This window comes from Patagioenas fasciata, chromosome 8 (assembly GCF_037038585.1).
Source record: "Patagioenas fasciata isolate bPatFas1 chromosome 8, bPatFas1.hap1, whole genome shotgun sequence".
NCBI classification, from domain to species: Eukaryota; Metazoa; Chordata; class Aves; order Columbiformes; family Columbidae; genus Patagioenas; species Patagioenas fasciata.
In genome coordinates, this window is record NC_092527.1 from 19998066 (window position 1) to 20023321 (window position 25256).

General features: G+C 40.3%; 1 protein-coding gene across 6 annotated transcripts in view; it reads right to left on the bottom strand.

Annotated features, from left to right (window-relative positions):
- KAT6B (lysine acetyltransferase 6B) overlaps positions 1-20588 on the bottom strand; it is a 103694-nt gene extending 83106 nt beyond the window's left edge. For 2 of the 6 annotated variants that reach the window (XM_065843119.2, XM_065843117.2), the window contains exons 1-2: positions 19960-20125; positions 12522-13416 (exon numbers count right to left, since the gene is read on the bottom strand). In XM_065843119.2, coding sequence (XP_065699191.1) covers positions 12522-13142 — 621 coding nt within the window. In that variant the 5' untranslated portion in view covers positions 13143-13416; positions 19960-20125. Of the gene's footprint in view, positions 1-12521; positions 13417-18496; positions 18749-19959; positions 20127-20343; positions 20479-20508 lie in introns of those variants that run through there. The other 4 variants (XM_065843116.2, XM_071811814.1, XM_065843114.2 and 1 more) reach the window with 4 other exon arrangements.
- Positions 20589-25256: the final 4668 nt, after the last annotated feature.

The following is a 25256-nucleotide window of genomic DNA, read 5'->3' on the forward strand; positions in this document are numbered from 1 at the left end:
CAGGGAGCAGGGGGTTTCCTAGCTGACTCAAATCTCTATTAGTGACCAACATGCTAAATCCTCTTAAATCCTTCTGGGAAAACCTGGAATGCACATGCTTTGAATTTCTCCTACTCAAACAGCCTGAAATGGCAACCTCTGTAGTGTAGACATGGAAGACAATGGACAATTCAGTAAGTATTCCATTTTAAAAAGCCATGAGAAACCATAAGATGTTTTCCTTCACTTGTGCATAACCTTTCTGTCCAAGAACAAGATCTGAGAAAATACCTGTACCTTGTTTAGTGTAAAAGGTCTGAAAGCCTGGAAACCAAGAGCCCTTTCTTCTTGGCTCTCAACAGATGTCTTGAATGGTCTTCAGTGAATCAAAGGAGAAAGCAGTAGTAGAAAAGAGATAAGATTCAAGAGCCTGCAACTGTACTGTACAGCACCCTTTACCCCTAAAAAGCAAAAAGCCATGAGGAAAGCATGCTTTTGGAAATCTAACAGTTTCTATACTGCCATACATATGCACAGAAGACAATTTTCATAGAAAGGTAGTATTCCGCCCCCCCCTCCACTTCTACACTTTGCTTTCTGGCATTAAAGTAAATAACACTCCTTTTATAGTTTCTTTGCATCTTGCTTGGAATTTAAAGGACAATACCCGTTAACTGCATAATACAGCTTTTTTTTATGGACTTTCATGGTCAATACTGTTTTTACATCATGATGGCTGGGAATGTCACACAATTTAAAGTATTTTATTTCATATTACTAGGAACAACAAAAAATACAACAAACAACAACAAAGCTGCTTCCTGTTAGGAGGCAAAAACCTCTGCCTTTTGGTCCTTGCACTTTTAACATGTGTCACTTGTCAGTCTGACACCCAGCACAGAAAAACCTGCTAGCACTTGGGACATTTTCTTCTGGAGAGAACATATTTTATCAAGGATAACACACTAGCCAGATGTCTCCAAAAGTTTTCACAGGTAGGTGCCATCAGTACTGGTGACAGTTGAAAAGGTGTCTCAAGCACCTGCTGATATGGTTGCATTTTCTGAAGCATCATTTAAATGAAGTTATAAAATCCATGGAGAAGGGAAGAGAGGATGAGGGAAGATTCCACCTTAAAACCCATATGCTGCACTTGAGTTTTGATTTGGCATTCCTGTTTTAAACCATTAAAGATACTTCAGGTTCTTACCCCATTTAAAAAAAAAAAAAAAAAAAAAAAGTGGTACATAAGATCACTAGATCTCACAAATAAAAATATGTACTGACCAAATTCAGAAAATCTTCAAAATCAAGCCAAATACCTCACCTAATTCTACAGGATGGCCATATGATATAACAGCACAGCAGTATAACTGAGCTCTGTAGCACAGCATCCTCTTCTTCCAGCCCAATGTTTCATCATTTAATATAAATTATTTTATCATTTATCACAGTATTAATTATGAGACATATGTGTTAATCTGTTACAACTACAAAAGCAAACCCACAGCAAAGCCTTACAGCAAAAGAATACTATTTTAATTACACAGCATTACAGTTTCAGTATATTATAACTTTTGAGGAAGAAACTGACCAAAACAGGAAGTTTTCAGCACTTCATTAAAAGGATTTGAATATTTGTGTTCAAGACACAAATTCGACATGACAACCTTAAAAGAAATGTATTCTTTAGACATGGACAAGGCAGCTAATGAGGCTAATCTTCAGATTTCTGTAATCAGTGACCACAAAGCAAACTCCAAGTTAGTTACCAGCATACATTAGTTAAGATCATATACAGATGAAGTTGAGTATAACACCTTCTGCATGACAAATCAGGCTACTCAATTCTAAGTAATGTTCTGTTAACAAAATTCCATCTTATTCTTTTGCAGAACAGCTCTCTCCTATAATCTAGGTAAAAGCCTTTCCACCTGCAAATAAGACATCTGCATGACACCTTTAAGATAGAAACTTCTCCCAAGTCAAAATAATTAAGCATTAGGCTCTAAAAACCATCTTCATTGCATTAATTTGGTCTTTTGATTCTGCTCTAGTGGATTATCTATTTAACTCAGTCACAATTTAATCCAGTGTTATAACTCACAATCAAAGAAAGATTATTTTAATCCAGCTATAAAAGCTTGAGCTCTTGAGCTAACAGGTGAGAGAGTCCTATTCTGAGTCTTCACTGGGACCACTACCACTGCAGACCCTGCAGCACAACACACCATAGACGGGACCAATCTGTCCCTTCCCAAGGCTTTGGAAACCTAAGCATTGCCTTAAGCCTGCATCTTCTAGACCATTCTACTCTAGTTAATAAATACGCTGTATCAAGGGCCTCAAGCCAGCTTTTTTATTTTTTAAGCTGTGTGAACTGACACTGGAAGGTAAGTAGGTGGGTGGATAAAGATATTGCCAGTGAAATTAGAATGCTGAGAATAAGATTATTTTTCCTCCTTCAGCAGATGCACAATTCAACACTTACCATGTATGTTTCCCATTGCCCCAAATTATTCTAAGCTAAGTATTAAAATATTTAGCTCTGCAGAGGAACGTAATAAAGATTATGACATGAAAGGAAACAGCATGAACTATACTATGTCCTATACCACAATGGTAAACTCACATCATAGTTGGCTTTTCCTTCCCCTAATTATGAGCAGTGAAACCACAAAACCCATGTTTAGATCTTATCAGTTAAAGTCCCCTCACAGGAAAAGTTCAGGAATGGCTGTACAAAGAAACATCTTCTGCTCAGCTTGAACTTTCTGAAGTAGCCACAAATTCAGAAGAGAAAAAATGAAACCTGTCCATCTTGACACAATATTTGGGCCTCATCTATCACGTGTGCTATTTGTATTAGTAACTTCCTAACCAGCACTCTAGAGATGCATTTAAAGTGACCACAGATGTAACAAAAACACAGTCTACTGTTTTCACTGGCACTGACAGACCTCAGCAGTATAGAGTCTAAACAGAAACTAGTAATTTGGCCAAAAGACCTCTACAAATTCAGCTAAATTGTAAGCAGTGCAAACGGGGTTCATATAGTCTATACAACGGTGCCTCCCACTTTCATAATAGGATGCTTCTCAGTACCTCCATGTAGCTGTTAATCAAGTATTTACTACAGTTCTTTCTTCGAGTTTTACACTGATGAGGCTAAACAAACACCAGTCTCAAAAAATATCTTCAATGCACTAAGTTAGCATAGAAAGCATTTTTTAAAAAACAACAACAAAAAAATACTCTATGTTCTGCTACTGTTTTCACTATGTTATGGGTTCTAGATGATACTGCTCTTATAAAAGCCTGAGAAGTAATTGGAGCCCCACACCCAGGAAACACAAAGCCAGGCATACGGCATAAATACCAAACCTGTCTTCTGTGGTAATAGCCACAGAGGGAATAGGTGCTGACAGCAAGTATAAGCTGCATCAAGTAGACCTGCAATGGAATTTAATAGATCTAAGAAAAACATTTTTGTATAGTAAGAATACTGTTTTCTGAATACAAATGAGTTAAATCTGCAAATAAACAAACATTACTTTCCCATAGCGCTACTAAAAAACTCTCAGAAAAAACGATATTTTTACTTCTATATAAAAGTCAACACAGCATCAGACTATAGGAGAAGAAACACACATACATACTGCACCATCTTGGTTTGAAATTCAAGTCTAAATTATGCTTCACTGTTGCTGTTTTGCTTGTACCAAAACAATTATCACTGGACCTCTGCTAATATCCACCTGAATTAAGAATTTAATTGCCCTCTCTTATTCGCTTTATGGTTTAACAGCCTGTTCTCAGTAAAGAGCGATATAATAAGGTAATATTCAATATTCCCTGCAGCACCTCTTCCTGGTGAAACTCCTTCCAAGAAAACTGTTTAAATTTAGTATTAAGAAATCAATTTTTTTTCCTCCAACTGTAATATTTTGCGATATTTTATTAAAAAGCTCCCCAAAAGCAAGCACACTTTACTACAGGGCTTAACGAGACCTGAGGTGAATGAGACTACTAGATCACACAAACAAGTCAAACTTCCCAAGTTGCAACAAGTATGCCTAATGCTTATCTGTGCTATTTTTGGACACATTATAGCACCACCAAGAAACAACAATGCTGTAACCAGGGCTACACCATAAGCTGTCATTCTGAACTCTGATACTAGAAGCTGGTACTTCTGAAGCTATCACGCAGCCTGCATATCTTCATCCTTGTCTCCTGTGAGGCCACAGTCCCTCACAACTAAAAGCTACCACTGCATGAGCATATTTGGTCCAGTTTGCTTGAAAAAAGCATTAATAACCACTTTAGCTTAGTCATTCAATATATTCTAAGAAAGGTTGCCAAGAACTGAAAGACTTGTTTTCATACCTACTATTATGCAATAGCTAGTTTTAACATTGGGGCAAACACACAGACACTAAGCAGACCATTTTTAAAAGTTATTTCTCTATGACAATATCTCAGATTGTTATAGCCTATGAATATGATTAACTTACAAAACATGAACCAGGTCACAAAATAAACCTGCTAGATACTTAACAGAAGCGGAGAGGAATTATTGGAAACGTACTGGAGTTAGATGTCAGCATTTCAGTAAACTGGAAGGGGAAGAAAGAAAATCTGTTAAAAAGTCCCACTAGGTACAAGAAGAGAGCCTTTTCTTCAGTCTGAGATGCTATTTCAAACAATCATTTATGATCGAATGTATTCCACCTAAGTGTTAACACTGTACTCAGAAATGGAAACCAATTTGATTATTTGGGCAAAAATATACTGAGGGTAATCAAACGAATATGAAGCACTTCCCTTTTTCCATATTTTCAAAGATGTATCACTTGACTGTGGTATTTTTACAGCAGGGAAAACAGCTCCCAAGCTTCCTGCAAATATTTCTTCAGAAAACTATAGTAAGATGGGCATTATAATATTATGTAACAAATACAACTCATTCAACTTTAAAATACATTAATTTCTAAATTCTACACTTCAAATACTGTTTTTTAATCATCTTTTTCATTATAATACTGACATGAAATTAGACTTGCTAGTTGTTGAGCAATGCAGTTTCAACAAAACAGCCCAACAATACTTCCTGAAACTACATGAACGATGAGCAACTATTTACTGGCAGAAATCTAATCAGTACATACGATTTGGGTTTAGGGTTGGGAGGAAACATAAGAGCCCATTAAAACATTGTATACTTGATAAAAATAACATAAACCCCCACACACTTTAAAGAATGAAGCTGAAGTTACACTTAGGCAGGGCATTGAAGATGAACCTAAACTGGATCTTAGAAACACCTTCTCCTATAAGGTGTATTATACAGTGACTCTTACACGTACACCCTTAAACTCAGCCTTCTTCACCTCTTAACACAGAAAAGACATACTGTAACTCTACATAGTTAGATTTATTTCTGAATCTTCCTGAGGGGACCATAATGCCTTGAGAAAGCAGCTCTCCAGAAGATTCCTTAAATCCTCAATCCATTACTATGTTACAGAACAGAGTATATTACCCCCTTCTATACAGCACAGTTAATAAAAGTATACCCCTTCATAAGTAACTGCTCTAACACCACCTTATTCTAGTTATATTTTATCCACTGTATTTCCAAAGCAATAGAATTCTTCTCAAAAATCCCACCCTTCAGATCCTTACAAAATAGACAGACAAAACTATACTGATCTCAAGACCTTAGCTGTTTTTTGAAAGTCTGTAAGCACTTTCTAGCAATCCAGAACTGTTTTAATTTTTTGCAACTCAAACAATTTAGGCTTATGTCAGGTAATGCTCTAATTCCCTCCCCAACCCCTTGCCAAAAATTATTCTAGAAACTAAATATTTTTATTTCAATCTTGAAAACAGTCTTTATTAAAAGCAAACTAACTGAAAACCTAATTCTGCCTACTAATTTGTCTTCAAAACGGTGGGGAAACAAGTTTACAAGCAGGTTTTAACATGACAGTGAACTATCACCTTTAGATGAGGTGCACAAATGTAATCCAAAGTCAATACACAGATGTATTTATGAACTTAATAATCACTGAATTGCTTCAACTGTTTTTGAGGCAAGCCTCAGCAATAAACTATGAACTAATTTTAAGTGATATTTGCCACATGAGCTACTATCAGACCAGACTTGGGAGAGGGGGGGAAACAACCAAAAAACCCCAAAACTGTAATAATACAAAAAGCAGGCAGAAAACAAGAGTTACTTCCCTTTGCACCACTTCAGGAAAGGCAGAGGGAGAGAAGTAGGACGGAAGAAAAAACAACAGCTCTTCGCAATCTCTTTCTGACTTACTTCCAAAGATTTAAAATATCAATGTGGTGACAACAAAGTTGGAAAATCTAGTTTAGTCAAAATATTGACAATAATGCCTTATTGAATTGTCTTGGTTACTAACACATTGAAGGTAGTACTAAATAAAAAAAGTTCTTACAGTGGTCCAATGCTCAGTACCTGGAACAGGACTAAATACCCTCTAGCATAAACTTTGTATGCATTAAATCCAGAATCAAATAGTAGAGCAGCTGCTCAGTGCCTGGTCTGCAGAATTCAATGAATGACAAAAGGCTACCTTAATTCAATGAGATAATCAGCACACATTTACCCACTACCAAGAGTTTTCCAACCATCTGCAAGGCGACAGAGCTAACTGCCTATAAAACAACTGGTAGCATGCTGACATGTCCTCACATCCCTCATGTCAATGAAAATTTATCTCTTAGCAACAGCTAAAAAGAAGCTGAACTTCCAGAAATATTTTAGATGCATCATGAGCCCACAATTTCTTTGTAAGTGATTTTGATTACTACTGATCTACAAACAGATGTCTACTCTAATTGGTAAGATCTATTAAATATATACTTAAAAAAAAGTCAAGTTGTCATGGCTTAAGAAAGCAGTAACAACAGGAATCATTATAGCTGTGCACATAAAAGACAAAACTAACCTTAAAAGCTGCTCACCACCCAATTAGATCAGTAACAGTGAAGTGAACAAAAATCATGTGTTGTGGGGAGAGGAAAACATTTGCTATTTAGGTTGTTGTCAGAAATTTGAGAGGAAAAACAAAATAAGAGACTCAAGGTTAAAACCACTTTAGCTACTAAAACTATTTTAGGATTCCCTCTCTTGCTACACAGGGGTGAGAAAGTTACTTTAGTTCCCTTCTCCGATTAAGTACACCACGATATTTATATCCTAGCTAACTCTTAAGTTAAAATACAAAATTTTAAGGCATCAAGCTTTAAAAGTAAGTTTCACATAAAACTTGTAAGATTTTTTTTTTTTTTTTTTTAGCAAAACTCACTTGTAATAGTAAAATATCAAGCAAATCAGAATTTTACCACCAGACAGAGATCAGGAAACAGAATAAACTTGTTCTCAGATATATCAGTAGCTCTTCTCTAGAAATCAAGTCTTTCTGAGGTCTCTTCAAAACATATCCAAACACAATACTGAGAAAAAAAATATAGATCATTAAGATTCACTTTTCTTTTTTCATACCCCTGTCCACAGCCTCCTCGACTGTAGCGCCACAGACACTCTCTTACAGGAACTTGCCTACCACTGCACATTAGTGCCCAGACTCATCCTCAGGAGCACAGACTCCACATAAAGCCAGCTCCAAAGTTAGGTATCATACACTGTGTAGTACTTCCTTTTTGCCTAACTCTTCTGTTTCTGCTCAGTGGAAAGTCTAGAGGCCAGAGGGAACAAGGTAGAGCAAGCAAAGAAATCTCAGCCAACTGTCTCTTGTTGCCTACCCACAGGAAGGCAGGAAGCTGAAAAACCAAGCAGGGAGGAGCCTGAATGCCAAAAAAGCAATTCTCTATAGATTGGCCCTTTGCCTGAAAGACAGAAGGAGGAACACCCAGTGTCTGCACTGGCACAAGCTACCTACCAGAAAACTGAAATTCAACCCATGCCAAACTATACTTTGAAAAGCTAAGTGTACATAGGCCAGTGAAAACAAAATCAGACAGGAGTTTAGAGTATGACAAAATAACAAAACAAGTTTGGTTTTGCATGAAAGTCAGTTTAGAAAGACAAACTGAAAGGGGGGGTTAATAAAAATGTTCATGCAAATAATTAGATGCAAACAACTTAATACAGCTGATGAGCCGTTCAACAGAGCATTCAGGAGAACCAAGAAAATGCAGCATGGATCAAGTCGTTTCCATTTGCACTGCACCTTTCCAAGTATACTCTAAGTGGTAATGATACTGAACATAGCAAAGTGGTAGTCACTGAGACATACTACACATTCCCACAACCCTCTGTAGATATTACAATAGATACTGCCTCTTCACCTTTTAAAGCTGAATTTATCCTTATAAATCATGTTTTAAAATAAATAAAGAGCTATGCCCTACAAACACCCACTTCTTGAGGTTTACATCCACACAGCTTTTGTGCTCAAGAGATGGCCAATTCTTAAGACCTTGTAAGTCTTGTGCAGCTCCCGAACTGCAGAACCTTCCTAGTGCTTGTCCAAGTGACAAGCAAAAGAAAGAACAACACAGTGCATATGCACAGAAAACACCACCTATATTCTACTATTGACACCATTAAAGATTAATTAAACACCCATTGAAAGACTAACTGCAACTTTTAGATATTTTACTGCTGCATTTCCAGGAGAGTATTTTAATGCATCAAAGCCTTATCTAAAAGCTAAGTAACAGTCAATACATTTAGGTTGATTTTTCTCTCTGTTCACACCCTTTCCTACTACGTTATCAGTTTTTACACTGCATTTTCTGATCAACATACTCATACAGCCCTCTTCAGAAGATGCTGGGTGAGAGAAGGTGTGAAGCAGGAGAGAGAAGGTTTTTATGCAAGATACTCTGAACATAAGGAAGAACACATAAGAGCAGTTAAATTGTTAAAACTAACTATGCACTGCAAGATAGTGAAGCGCACAAGACCAAACTACTGAGCAAAAAATTTCCTTTTTCTACTTTCATGTGTGTCATTGTTGGTTTTCACTTGCAGTGGAAAAAAAAAAGGCACAAGATGACACACAAAACCCACCACAACATATTACAAGTCTTCATCCTAAGGGACACCACTGTTTTCAGTTTCCCTTCATTGTTAACGTGGCTTCACTTCTGGCTAGAGGCTGGTCAATTCCTTTAACACACAAATTCCTTTAACACCTTAAAACAGGCATCTGTTGAAGTGCTTTGCTTCAAGTTACCTGTCCATATCAACTAAATATGTACCTTAATATAACCACCAGAATATTCAGGATAACTGTGATGTCCTTTTGAAATGTAATTTATACTACCCATTACGCTTTATATGATGTACAGCCTAGACACTGTATAACTGATGACAGCTACTGACCTTCCAATGGCATCTATCCTTCCTATGAGCCGCGTGTGAAGAGAGGCAAGCACAAAAGTTAAAAAAGCAACCCCCCACACACGCAAGAGAATGAGAAGGGGTGGAGGAAGAGAAGATTCAAACAGCTGCACTACATACTTCCTGGAACTTGGAGCTGATACACCTTTGCCCAAATCCAGAAGATTCAGGATAACACTTGAAGGAAACGCACCATTTTCACACAAATGCTTTCTTCCAGGCCTACAGGTAACAGGAAGAAATACGGCAATACAAGCTATATTGCTGTAACTAACTGCAGCTATGTCTACATCTAATGAAGCAAGAGGACTACACCTAGTTGCACTGGATCACCAAGTTAATACTAAGACAAGAACAGCAGCTCTGTATCATCATCACCACTAAGTGGAAAATTCAGCACTTCCAGCTCCCCGTTCCACATCAGTATGTCACTGAATGCAAAACACTGAACACCCGCCATATAACATCGTCGAGGCTCCAGGTGCACTACATATTCCACTGCCTTGCAGGGGTAGAGGGGGAGAGAGAAGTGGGGGTGTGGAAACAAAACAAAAACCCACACAACTCACACACCACAAAACACATGCAGTACTATATCTCTTCTGATCACCTTTTACTCAGTAAGAAAGGTCTGTAGCCTGCGTTTGATACTATGACCAAAAGTTCAGATTGCCAAACAGAGCTCTGATGCACTTCTAAAGCACTAAATCTAACCGTCTCATCCTGATGAGATGCTAATTACGAATTAAAAGACAGAACTACTAAAACTTCTGCAGTCATCTAAACAGATTTCTGCACATCCTCCTTTCTATTCCTCAAGGAAAGTCAACAGTAGATATACTTGAACTTCATCTCTACTATTTAAAAACAAGAAACCCAAACAAGCAAAAAGAGCCACCCAAACAAAAAAGTAGCTCTTACTTGTGCTAGATATAGAAACAGCTGAAGAAACTTTAAAATACATCCATCTCTTAGAAGACTAGCCATTCCTGAGAGATTCCAGTTGACTACATTTTATTGTATAAAATTCAGTAAATATCTTGGCATGCCACATACTGCCACTTAAATACTTCCAATAAAAACAGCCTAACAGTTTTCTTGCAGTGTCATTCTGTTCATTCTTGAATTACCACCAATTTCAGAAGAACACAGAATCACATTCAAACAATAGACATCTATTTACAGCTACTTTCAGAATGGTCTTTTACATGTATTTAAGCCCAACAGCTTGAAGATGAGCAAAAATCCCGTAATTAAACAAAGACTACATATATTTATCCAGTAACCTGTGCCACAACTAGTACAACTAAGTAATGCACTACATAGATATGCAACTACTGATTCGCCAACCTCACACCAAAACTATTTTCATCAGGAAAAAGTGCATTCCAAACAGTTTTGAAACACTCAAGTCACACTGCTAATTTTGAGGCACCCAAATGAAAGCTTATTTCTTGCCAAAGCACTTGGTAAGAGAACAAATTTGTTTGGCTAACTTCTAAACGACAGATTTATCCTTATACTAGTATTTTAGTATGGCAGTAATGTCTTTTGCAGCACCATGACCCAACTAACATTCCTTGCAGTAGATGCCAGTCCCAGTAGGTAGCCTAACAAGAGAGATTTTTGTTTCCACAGAATTCATGTGAAGCAGCATACTATTAAACTATTCTAATTGCTCAGTACTCCAGTATTCAAATTTTTCATGCCACTAAATTATCAGAGTTACAGAAGAAACTCTGATAATACTTAGCTTTATTGCTACAAGTAATTAAATCTTTATAGTGTATGGCTACAGCAGTAATTACACAGTCAGTAACACTTCTGAACTTCCACTCTCCTTATTGAGTGAGAACCCCCATGCATTCTTCAAACACCCACGAAGTCCAATTTGACAAAAACAGATATCCACATATAACAGCAGCCATATTTAATACATATTTAGAGAAGCTCACAAAAATCAACCTACAGCTACCAACATTTGTAGTGTCACCCCTGACAGTTCCACAAACAAGTGTTATTGTAAACTTCACTAAATATTTCTAATACAAGCACTTTCTACTCTGCACCCTCCAGCACATTACAATCAGCTGAAAGAAAAAGGTGAGTGAAAACCATCATGCAGTTTCCAGGAGACACTAATGGCAGCTCTACAAAGTTGTCTAGGTTATTCCATGCCAAAAAGGACTGCCAAACTTTACCACTGAGAAGTGGGGGCGGGCAGAGAAGGGAGGGGAAAACACACACACACACACACACACACACCCCCCAACTTACAAATATTCTAAGTAACCCAATTCAAGTAGAACAGGTAGCTCTTTTCTAAGCACACTGAACATTCAAAACACACTTCACCATACTAAATGGGGAATGAACACAGAATGCCTACAGACATGTCTTTGACACTATCCTTTCATAAAAAAAACACTTACTGACACCCTCTTCTCCCTCAAGGCTTAAACCCTGTGAATAATTAACCTGAAAAGAAGGCCCAAGTAACAGCAAAAATAAACGCATGTAGGAAGTCCAACAAAACTGATACATGAGGATTCTGCAGTTCAGCTCAATTTGTCTCTCTGACATCTTCACTTACATTCCTACAATATTTACAATAACTCCAGTTCCTAGTAAATGCAGTTTTAAAGCTAAGTAGTTACATGCAACTATCTTTGAAAATAATAATTCTAACAGTCTTCAATATCAAAGAGTCCTACTGGTAGTACTTCAGGCGGTGTTCAAACTACAAGAAAATCAGTATGCCTAGGTGTAAAATTAAGGTAAAAGGCCACAATCAAATCACATCACACATTTCAGCAACACCAGTCCAGCAGACAAGACAGAAGAGTCTCACACCTAGAAGAGAGTATGCAGCTGTACTCTTCCCCGGTGCTCTGTTTACCTGCTGAAAATCCAAAGAGCAAACTATCCAGCACAGAATCACAACATACAGGGAGCTAAGTAAACTTCCTTTACCAGACCTGATTCTGCATTCATGTTTGACATGGATCCTCACTTCCATATTTAAACAAGCAAATAAAGAACAAAAAGAATCATTATTTTTGCATTAGGTAAATAAAGAAAGAACAAGAACCATTTTTGGATTACTACATCTGCTCTCCTTTTTCAGACTTACCTGGTCTTTTTCATGGGGTAGAAGGCTGACAGGTGGAAGAGAAGCTGGGAAAGTGCTGGAGTATTTTGGTACTCCTTTGCTTTCCAAACTGCCATAATTCACTCTATACTGAGGTCCATCCTTCAGTAATCGCCCGTTGTTCACAGCACGTTTGGCCCCTAGACGCAACCTCTGCTGAAAGGCAGGGCTGTTGAAAATATTTGCTAGGTCATTTTGACTTCTCAAGTACTTCTCTATGTTTTTCAGGGAGGAGCCATTTGGTTCTTGAAGCCCTTCAATTGCTCTTCTCAAGAGTTTATTCCAATCCACATTACGAAGCTCATTACAAGCTCCTCTAGATCCCTTAACAGATTTAGGAATAGTGCCAGGTTTAACAGATGAAAACCGTCCAGGATTATCTGGGTCCTTGTAGGACGCAAGGCCTTTGTTGGTAACTTTAAGAATAGAACCATCTTGAACACTAAGTTCCAACTGTTCTGAAACAGTCTTCTTATCTAATCCATGGGAAGCACAAACAGCATGACATATTCTCTCTTCAGAAGGTCTTTGTTTCTGCTTTTTAACTTTTTGTATAGCTTCAAGAATCCACTCCGTATAAAGAGGGTTGGCAAGTTTTACCATGGTTGACCAGTAATTGTTTCCAGCCAAGGGTTACCCATAGAGGTTCCTCCTTATCCTTTTAGCAGACCTTTCAGAGGTTGCTCACACCTCAAACACAAATCAAAGGATTCCACACACTGCTTGGATGCAACTCAAAAATATCCATCCTGAGGAGTCGAAGGAGGCAGGGAAATGCCAGCTGACTGAAACTTCCAATTACTTCACCTTAGGGAAAGGCAGAGAGGATTCATTTGTGATGATACTGGTACATCCTTACAAGGAAGTTTCTTGCACCCTTTAAAAATAAAAAGGAGAGGCAGGAAAAGATTATATTTAATGCTGAAGTAGTAAAAAGAAATACAATGCATTCAGACTGCATTCATAGTGTAGATGCTGCAGTACACAAAAATCTATGTGAAATTTTAAGAAATGTTCACCAATTCCCACCCCACACAAGTAATCATAAAAATCCTTCCACTTCTCATAACATGCAGTGGATTTAATTTTCTTTAATTGCATCATCACAACACTTAACCTACAACTAAATTGGTTGACAATTTCCATTCAGCCAGAGAACTGAAAATATTCTGCCTACAAGTCATTCTAGACCTACTGATATAAGAAAATTGCTGTCTGTGTGGATTATACTTGCACTAAAAACAAATCAACCCCAACCAAACAAAAAACAATCCTCAACCAATGAAAGTCAAATTATTAACCACTCCCATTTCTTACAGTATGCTGCCTTTAAGTGCCACGCCATAAGTTGATTATACAATTCAAAAATCAAAAGCAAAATAACAGAACTGAGCCACTAGTATTACATACTTCATTAATAACTAGGAACCCTGTGATATAAAAAGGACTCACAAAGACACTTCTCATTCTAAGGCATAAAGAGGCATGCATTTTTGATACAAACTTTTAGGAACAGAAGTGAAGATGAAATAACAGGAGGCATTTTCAGCATGAAGACATAAAGAAGTCACATTGACAAAATACATTTTGGTGACTCACAGTTTAATAAATAATTTGATTTACTTATTATGGAATATATCACTCCAATAGGAAAAATTCAGTGGCTACAAAACTTAAATAAGAAACCTGAAAACATCTTGATCAGGAGTTTATTCATTTTTTCAAGTCATCTTGCATTTCAGTCATGTTTGAAACTTGAGTAAATTATGAATAGCAAGAAAAAATAACTGATGCAGTAATCTAAATTATTTTCAGCTCATTAAAACGATTCCTCTGCAACTATGAAGCAAATGAGTACAAAGAAGACTTCTGGTCCCAATACCTTCTCCTCCGTCTTCCCACTCAACAATCTCTTTAAATATAAACTCCAGATCATGTTTCACACATTATTACACCTACACAACAGGATTAGTAACAAAAGAGCAGCTGGTTATTGGTGAATATAAAATTCTTCTATACTCAAATACTGGAAATATTAATCAATTCATTTTATGAGTTCGCCATTCTTTAGGTTTGATTGAAGCTTAAGCATTTTCATATTTATAAATATGAAAGTTAAACTGACAGCATGAATGAAAGCACACGGTCCTGATACAAGTGCAGGGCCTGAATGTTTAATTGACTCTCATACTGAACCTTATTGATCTACATGGATTGGATCCTGGTTCTTGCTTCTAGTCTGCATTCATGCAAGTTATATTTGCTAACAGTTCTGTATATTTCAAGTATTTGTAATAAAACAATAACTTTTTCTATAAACAGACATTTTCATTTATCTGGCTAGCAAAAGCCATTCTTTCCCTAACAGCATTGTTTATATTCACTGTTATCAGATAATTCCAAAAATAACACTGTAGCTGCAAAATGCAGGCAAATATAGGGAAAAGTTTCCATGGTATTATGAATCCTACAAATTCTCTCACAACTCTGACACTGGAAATACAACAACACAACAAAGCAGAACTTTCTATATAGTGGAGGCTCATTCACACTGAGACTATTTTATATTCTGTGCCTATAAACTTGGAAGCTCTCTGTAGCTACATAATAAAGCCGCAGATTCCTAGAAAGCTACTTGTAAGTTTAAAAGTTTTTTAGTTAGGCTTTTATACTATGAGTCTTCATGAAGACTGTCAGTACGTAATTAAATGCTGAATGCTGCATTTGCTGAGTCAGACATACTTGCTTCATTTTTAAATGTACTGCAGTACTGTTATATTAAGTTTCATACAAGCAACCACATCACTTCCATTAAATTCCAGAACACACAGTGCAGGGTTTGTTCCAAGCACCTGGGCACTGATGAACATTTCAGTATAAATGCTATAACTTGTGGGTTACAGGAATTTTTATTAGCCAGTGACTGTGGCAAAAGGTGAGCATAAACCTGTATCTTCATGTAAAGTCTACTGCTTAGTACACAAATTTCACAGCAATATACATTCAGAACTACATTTTTACTTATTTACTTAAAACTCCCTATGTGTAACACAACCTCCTGCATACTAGCGCCTACTAAATCAACACTAGTTGAGTATATCAGCAGGAGCAGAGTTTCCAGCACACAGGACAGGATATTTCAAGAGGAAAATCAAGACATCTTAAATTCCACACCTTCCAACAGAATCTAAATTCATTCTGCTTTAGGAAACCATGCAAAGCTCATCCAATCCAACTTTGGAAATATTTTACCACAACCTAGAGTTTCTGTTATTCCGCATCTTCATTGCATATGTATTTCAAGTGTAGGACTCTGATCTCCACAGCTGATATGACAAAGTCACCCATACATAAGATTCAGAATATCCTCTTAATAACAAACACCTTTGCCAGCAACGTAATTCAGCTGAGTGATCCTGGAACTATAAGTTAAAGAGGTCTGTCATAAATCAAGTCAGAACAGATAGATCCAAAATTGGCAACAGATACATACATATACATGCCCAGTGACCAGATAAAGACAAACTGCTTTAGCAACAAACCTTCCAGATTCAACATGAGAGGCCTCACAGAAGTTCAAAATGACATTTAAGTTTATAAGTTTAGAGCTTAATTTCATCAAACCCACAAGACAGTGGTCATACGTCATTTCATATAAAAAGTGTGATGCTTACCTAAACAAATTTTGAGGAAATATCACTTTTTAAGAGTGATTATAATTTAGTAGCAGGGACTCATGTCTATATATTAATTTTCTTCCCCTTATAATTAAATAACTTTCAATCAAACCCTTAACAATATCCATCTAATCACAGATTAGATTTTCCAAACTTAAGTGCACAAGACCACTTCCAAGTTTTATATCAACAGTGATGAACTCTTTCTATGTCACAAGCCATATTTCAGCTTTTACACTCTATAGTATCTTATTTTGAAGACATGAATATTTGAAAGTTTGACAACACTGTATTGCTAACCAAATCTGTTAACAGGTCTGCTACTGAAGAGCTGCAGAACATAAGCATTCAGAATGTAAAGTACGTTACCTTTAAAACACGAAAAGCCATCTCTAGTCAAGGCTTGTCCCTTTACCTGAGACATAAATTATCAGATAAATACAAAGAAGTTGCAAAACTGCAGCTTAGAATGAATGCAACTGTAGCTTAAAATGAATGCAAATATGTCCTTTTGTATTATTATACAGCTGATTCTAATTAAAGAATGCACTGACTGAACATGTCAATCTCAGGTGTCATCAGTAATCCTATAATCCTGCAATAAAGTCTTTTTTAGACTGAACTAGTATCTGGAATTATTTCCAAGTGATTCAGACTGTGAAAACAAGCTGTGTAGTCAGAAAGACCAAACAGAAAAAGAAAGAAAAAAGGAGTCATTATGCTTCCCTCCCTCCCCAAGAAACAAAACTAAAAATTACTGCACAAGTATCCCAAAGCACTTCGCAAAATACAATCTGAAAACTTTTCTTTGAGAAATTCATGAAAAATTCACTTTCACTGTCTTAAATGTAAATCCAGTTAAACTTCTAAAAACTGAGGTTAACACGGCTACCTAGAAGATAAACAGAAAGGGGGGGAAGTGGGGAGTGAGAGACAACTGCAACTTGTGCAACCTGCCGGTGACCTGTGAAGCACAATTTCCTTCTGCTCCCTCCTACCTGCTCTGCACACACTCAGGAGAAGCAGCAGCAGGCCAGCTCTCTGCTGCAGCATCAGGGTCAGGTAAGGATTGCAGAAGAGGAAGGAGAAGACTGCCATTGCATTCAGTAAGGTTTTTGCCATTTTTCTTTCCTCCAAGCCATTACTTACGTAGCTAATCAACTCTGTATTCCACCCCCATCTCAATTACTGATGCAAAAGAGGGAAAATACTTGTTTCCACATTGCAAAATACACACACCTACAAAGAGACAGAGAGAAAGCAGCCCTGGCAAAGACTCCCAGCACACATGGCACCTAAAATTACTCAGATCAGGAAGCCAGCTATTGCATTACTCTTTACATGACATACAGCTTTCAATTATCATATGGAAGGGCAATGACACTTGCACATGCTTTAAACAGACAGATGAGGAGACAGTATAGTAACTTCAAAACTATACCAAGAGACTTAGGGGTGGGGGGAGCAGGAGTGGTCCACGTGAATCAAACTGACAAGGCGCTTGCACTCTGCGATACCCCACAAGCTACTCTAAGATCATATGCTAAAAAGCGGTTCACAACATGATGGCACCAAGCACCACCAGAGGAAGCAGCATCAGCACAACATGACACCAGCAAAATCACCCAAATTCACCCTTCCCACCCTCTTCCACGGAAGTTCTGAGCACTTTAAAATATGATACTAGGAAGACAGGGGAGCACGGGAAGGTAATATCCATTGCCAGCAGTTAACCTGGGAGGGGAGTTTCACTGAAAACATTTTTTCTTGGGATAGTGATTTTCAACTGAAAGCGTATCGGTTTGCTTTTTGCAGAGTGGGTGATTTGCAATGCTCAGTGACAGAATGCTAAAGGTGAGGTCTAGGCAGAGAAAACACGGTGTGAACGTCACTTCTGAAACGTGGTTTTAGAGGCTTGAACATCCCCCTCCCCAAGTTAGTTCAGATTTTTGCAGCACACCCGTGCCACGGCGATGTGCAACGCCTAGTGCCGAGCGCCAAGGCATTGTTGTATCTGACAGGGGCCGGGCCGGGGCTGCCTTGTGATCCGTCCCGGCCCTGCTTCGGGATTTTTCATCTCGAAGACAGAAAGCCCCAGCCCGCAGGCTCCGTTCCGCGGGGCACGGCGACCCCGCAGGACAGGGCAGCCGGCACGGCGTGCACCTGCACCCACCCGCGGGGCCAGCGGCGGGCGGTGCCGGGGGCAGCGGCCTCGCCGGCCCCCCCGCCGTGCCCGCGGGAGGCAGGCTGAGCGGGCCCCCCCTCCCCGGTACCACTCACCTCCGCGGGACCGGGGCCGCGGGGGGAGGAGCCTCCTCCGGGCGCCGCAGCGGCTCCCCCTGCTGCCGGCTCTTCCCCTGCTCCCGCTGCCAGACTGCGCCGGGGCGGCTGCCCCCGCTGCTGCGCTGCCCCCCTGCCGGCGGCCGCCGCGACTCCCCCTACCGCCGCGGCTCAGCTCGCCTCACCTACGCCGCCATTTTGTTTCGCCCTGTTGTACTAAACGTGAATCCGACATGACACTGATTACAGCCCAATGGAGTCTCATTAAAACCTTACCTACCCCCGCGCCCCGCCCACCGGCGCCCGCCATTGGGCCATCCTGCGCACGCCGCTCCACGCTCACAGGCCGCGGGCCCGCGTCCATCAACCACCCACACCGGCCCTGTTCCGCCCAGCAACCAGCCTGTCTCTCCCATTGGAAGACAGGGCGTGTCAATCACGAGGCACGCCCCTTCCCTCACGCACAACCCCGCCTACCAGTAAGAAAGGGCGGGGCTGGAGACTGCTATTGGCTGCCACCGCCGCCACACACCCGCATGGCCCGCCCGGCCCACCTCACTGCTGGGCCTCAAACGCCACCGATTGGTCACCCGCGCCAAGCGGAGGCGAGCGCACTCGCAAGCTCGCCTTCCCGTTGGCTACCACTGCTGTCCGTCTGGTCCTGCCCGGCCTCGCTACCCTCCCCCACCCGCCACCGCCCCACCCGCTCCTGAAGTTTGTTCGAGAGGGTGATCGCCAGCAAGAGACACCGGCGGCGGCCGCCTGAACCAGCCCAGCAGGGCGGGCGGGCGCGCGACACACACTAATAAGCAACCTTAAATATTGAGCGTCACACGCGTGCTTCAGATGCTGCCGCTCGCCCGGGCGGGCGAGATGGAACAGCACGCTGCCGGTAGAGCCCTCCCGAGGTGCCTGGCACTGGCAGCCGCTTATCGCGCACACACGCACCCCGCACCGCCGAGGGAGGGGAGGAGGGGGTGGGAACGGGGACGGCGACAATGACTCCCAGCTCTACAGCCACATGCAGGTCCCTGCAAGTTTCGCCATGCGAAGCACAGGGACTTCTCTGTCACCCCGTCTGCGAAGGAACAATTGCCGCCTTGGAAAGACAGGGTGGGAGCATGCAACACAAAAACCTCAGCCATCCCCTGCCTCCCTCCGCCGCTCCATTCCCGCTCTCCCCACCCCATCCAACCCAGCCATCACCTCCTGCTGCTGCTCCCCCTCCCCTGCAAAACGCAGCGCGTTGCAACGCATTTACCAAGCGCAAGTGTCTGCAAACACGTGCATCAGCCTCCAATGCAAAAGGAAAAAAAAGTACCCAGCCTAGTGACAAGCCCCCTGCACTGAGAGAGGGGAGGGAAAGGAGGTTATTATGGCAAATTGCAGCCTGTCACCCAATGCAAAACAAAACCCATCGCATGCTCCCTGTTAGCCCCCACATAAACTCCTGGGAATCTAACCTCCGATGCAGGTTTCCCCCCTTTGCTTGCAATGACCTCCTTTCTCTGCCTGTGTTTCTGCAGCAGCGGTTCCTGCGGAATGTGCTGCCCCTGAAACGCGATCGCGGCTCCTCTCTCTCTCGCTCGCTCTCTCCTTCTCTGTCTCTCGCTCGCTCTCTCGCTCTCTCTCCTGGCTGCAACCAGAGCCAGGAACACAACAACAACACAACCTCCCCCCACCCCCTTCCCCAAACACATACACACTGAAGAGACCCAGCCAGGAGAGCCAGACGAGCCGGGGAGGGGGTGGAGGGAATCCCCAGCCAGCGGATTGATTGCACCAGTTACCTTCTCTAAGCCCCTTCGCGAGAGGGGGAAAAAAGAAGATGAATACAGAGAGAATACCTTGTCTCCCCTCCTCCTCCGCGGGGCTCCTCTTCTCACTCCAAAATACTAAAAGGTGGATGGGCAGATCAGACACAAGCGTTCAGCTCACCGCGGGAGAGAGGCGGGGGAGGGGAACCACACGAACAATTATCATTAATTTAGAAATTAAAACACTAAACCCACCCTTCCCGGTGCCGAGCGGACGCAGATTGCGAGGACTGGTGCTAAGACACAGGACCTGATAACAGCTAATTGAAAGGTTAATCTACATAGGCTGTGACAGAAGAGGTCCCTCCCCACTTTTTTATCTGCTGTTGGCAAGTGGGAAATTGAGCTCCCCCCACCTTTTTCCCTAAAAAAAAAAAAAAAAAAAGAGAGAGAGAGAGAAAGGGGGAAAAAGGCAGTAAAGTTTGGGGGGAGGCGCGTCCCCACGGCAGGCCGGGAAGGAGGCCGGAGGGGCCGCGTCCACCGCTGCCCCCCGAGGGGCCCGCCCGCGGGGGTTTGGGGTGTTGTCCAATGTGGGACGATTTAAATCGTCTCGATGGCAGCACCACCACAGGCAGGCTTTGGCAAATCCTTCCTAAAGGGCTTGAACTGTTCCTCGGTCTGCAGGAAAAGGGCTGTGTTTGAGGCGACCATAATTAGTCTGAGGGATGAAAGGAGGGTGAACAAATTACAGATGTTGTCGTCCCGTTGGGTTTGTTGTGAATGTAACAAGATGTTCTGAAGAGTGTATTTCAAAGAAGAAGGTGATAGCACATACGGAGCTAAAACTTGCTTAAACATTATTTTCTCCATGCCGTCTTGCACCATGCTGCCCAAGGCCACTCAACGTGTCAAAGTTCCGGTACCCGTGTTGGTTTTCTCAGCTGTGGCTGAGCAAACGCCCCTTCTCACTGAAGTACAGCATGACAAAATACTGCAGGGAATATACCATAGGGTTCCATGCAAGAGCAGAAGAGGTAATCTGCCTACCTGAGCATCTGCTCAAGCAAGCACCAGCTGGACACGCCTCATTTTCCCAAACTTGAAACGTGAACCATCTCAGAGGTCTCCCGGACAGCCTCTTTTCTATGTCTCCTGGATGACGTGTTGCAGTAGGGGCCTGTCTGCAAAGTTTTCGAAAGTTAATACTTGGTCCTGAAAAAAGAAAACACAAGAAGAAAATAAACCCCTCCTTGTAGAGCGGATGGAAAATGACCTTCTACAATAAATGAAGAAGGTCTTTCCCAGAGCATGTGTTGGATGTAGACCAGCAGGTGAACAAAGTTTCTTTAATAAAATACTAAGTGTCAAGGTTTAGTGCAACTTTTTTTCAGAGTCAATTCCTGGAGATACTGTATAAGGAAGCTCTTTAGTGTTGTTTCAGAAAACTGTAAAATTGAATGACCTACTCACAGAAAGCTACTGGGCGAAAATACCTATGATATCATACCTGTTGGCTGAGGTTTTATTCTTTCAACTGCAAGATGCAGCCTTTTAAACACAGAGCAGGAAACTGACGTGTAGTGATCTAATATTTGTTGGAGAATCCTTCAAGGTTCACATATTATGCAGGACTTGGCTGTGATTGAAAATAGCTTTTAAATTATTGGAAACAATATAAATAATTGCAGCACAATTTGTAACAGAGTGTCATATTTGCAATACTATGTTGTGTCAACATTTCCATTATAAACTTTTTTTTTTTTTTTTTTTTTTTTTCTGGGAAATTTATGACTTGGTTAGTGGTATAAGAGGAAAATAATCTCTTGAAACTGAAACTTGGCATGGCACATCCCAGTTCAGGAAACAAAACACTGAAGAAAACTCAACAATCTGCTTGGCTATTTTGAAATTACAAGTGTGCTGAAGACATAAGTAATAGCACAGAGAAAAATCATGAAAGTATCTGGTTTAAATACTTTAGTTCTTTCTTCTTAATGTAATTCTTTTCCTAAAAATAAATTTTGTAGGCCAATATGTCATTTGGTGTTATGTTCCAGTTTCTAACATATTCAAGAACCTTTTGTTTGAAGAGAAACTCCTATGGATCTTGACATTTACAGGTATACCTAACACTGTATGAATTGTGAAGTTAAGCACATGAACCTCTTTATACATGAATCATCCTCCAGCAAACTTAGATCCACTATTACTGTCGATTATCCTATTTCCCAAACAAATGACTTCAAAAGAATTGCATCGTGTGAATTTAGGGCGATTCAGTCTGAGACAGTACATGTTAGAGAGACAGGTCATAAATACCTGAAACACTTTGTATCTAACTGAGAATGTCTAATGTGTTGTGTGCATTTTGGTTTGAGACCTAGATAAGAAATGTTTTTGGCTTATTATATGAAAAAAAAAAAAAAGACATTAAAAATATCTATGGAAAAGTTACAAGCCCATCAAGGAAGTTAGTGTAAGCAATAAAATCGACACTTCAGTATGTCTTCTACTGTCCAGCTTTGGGGGATTTACTCTCCCATGGCCACTACAAACTGATGAAGTACAACGGTTAATGCTCCGAGCAGTAACAGGTGCTTGGGCACCTACACATGGAATATACCCATTCCATCTGCTAGAAAGATCTCTCTGATATTAAAATAAGTATCTAAAATCAAAACCACTCTCTCTCATCTGCATTTAGAAAGAAGTACTATGGCTCAGTTCACTCTGTTCCATTACTTTCATTGCTTTAATTGTAGTTTAAATGTCCTTATTTAAATAATATATTTTCCCCCCTGTGGAAAAATATATTTGATTGCACATCTACATGGTAGTGTATGTAGTAAGCAGATCCTTCTCCATAAAAGCCCTTAAGATTATTCTAAAAATGTATGTAAGGTTGCTATTTTTGGATCACAAGTGTGAGAAAGCAAGAAGGGCTGAACATGGTCTGAGTTAAATTCAGTTCTCAAAAATAAAAATCTTAAAACTGCTGTATGTATAGCAGTGGTATAAGACAAGCTGGAAACTACCCTTTAAATGAAACCCAACCATATGCAAACGAAATCCATCAGTATACAAAAAAGAACACTAAATTAGAGTTTGAACACTCATTTGAAATCAGTGAGAAAATTCTTGTGCATGAAATTGCTGCCATATATAAGAACAAGAATTTCCCTGTGAGGGCTTTAATCGCTGGTGCAGTTCTGTTAGAACTAGTGGGGCTGCTACATATTTAGAAACAATTATATAGTTGTCCATGTTGGTGTGGTGACAGATCCTTGTTTGTCTCTGGAGCTGCTAGAGGGTGAAGTCTTGACCCCCATCAAAGTTTGGCAAAACTTCCTATGACTTCAAAGAGCCAGGGTATTCATTCTGTTATTGCCATACATAACCACATCTATGTCTGCAGTCACCTGAAAAGTGCTTCCTCTGTGTACGCTGTTGTGAGAAGTCACCCTGGGGAGAAAAGTCATCCTAAGAGTGTGGCAAGTTTCCCCCCAGCCTCTGCAGTCACCCTGAGCGTGTCCCCGCCGACTCACCGAACCTGTATATCCTTTACCTATACCACCTCCTCTGCTTAGCACGCCTGTCAGGGGTTCAGCAGCTTCCCCATAACCCTCATCTTCAACCTCATATTCCTTCTGAATTAAAGCAGCCTTTTCTTTTTTCACTTACATGATTTTTTTTTTTTTTTCACAGCCTTTTACATTGTAATTTAATCTGAAAGATTAATCCGTTTAACTAAGTCTACCCCTCTGAATACAATCTGTTTCTCGGTTTATATAGGAGGCTATTCAGCGCTGCACACAACAGAGCATCACTGCCCAATTTAGGTATTATTAATAAATACTGATATAGATTATGTGAATATATACCTGCACATGTTTATACAGATGCAGGCACACACATAGTTAATAACCTGTAAGCATATTTTCTGGCCATTTGCTATCTCATCTATTACATTTAATAAAATTGAATAATAGTATAAAATAGTCTCCTGCTGCCAGCTTACTGTTTTGGGGGCTTTTTATTTCCTGAAACTAACATTATAAGGTAAATGGTATAACAATCTCAACTCAGGAGTTGTAATTGGTATCATACTGTAATGTGGAAATAAGTGTTTGTGGTAGATCAGCTGTCATTCCACAGGGAGGGAGACAGTGACTTTTTATAATAAATCCCACACGTTCCATTCTACTCTGGCAAATATACCACAGTGCTCTATCAAAGTACTTTGCAATCCTTCATTAATTAGTTCCTATAAGAGCTCAGTTAGGTGAATGTATATTATCTTTCCTGTTCTCCAGCCAGAGATACAAAGCACAGAGCACAGTGGTTAGAAGAGGATGCCAGCTTAAGGAAAGGTCTGGCCACCTGAGTTACAAGGGTCCCGCTCCAGCTACAGGAGATTCAGTGATGGAGTAGCTGTGCTGGTCATGGAGAAGGAACTAGTGGCCTGTTAATGCATATTTGAAACTTTAGCAGGAGCATGTCTTTTTGCTGCACCAACTAGTATTCATGTTAAAGAGGCAAGAGTGCGAAGAGAATTTAGGAGTGCAAAGGAAAAGGCTAAAAGCAAAGCAGAAAAAAACAGGTGGCTTTTACATGATAGTATCCTGTGAGATGGTGTCTTTCATATATACAGTATCTCACAATACTGCATACAGTGGTTCTATTTATACACACATGATAAAGGATTAGTAAGTGATTAATAGATGTTTTAATAAATGGTAATCAATTGTTACGAGTCCAATGAGTCAACAGGGTTTTTTACAACAATAGCTCGTCATCAGCTGAAACACCCTACCCGTGTATTTAAACTCTATATGCTTTACACAGAAACACCTGCTAATCTTGTATAAAACCTCACAAATGGAATCTTAATATAAAGTGTGGCTCAAAATAAATTTGCTGGAGAAAAAAGGATTAGCACCTAGGCTCCACAGTAAATTGTTAGCTATAGCTGTACTGGGTTTAAGTTTCTCCTTTTGCCACAT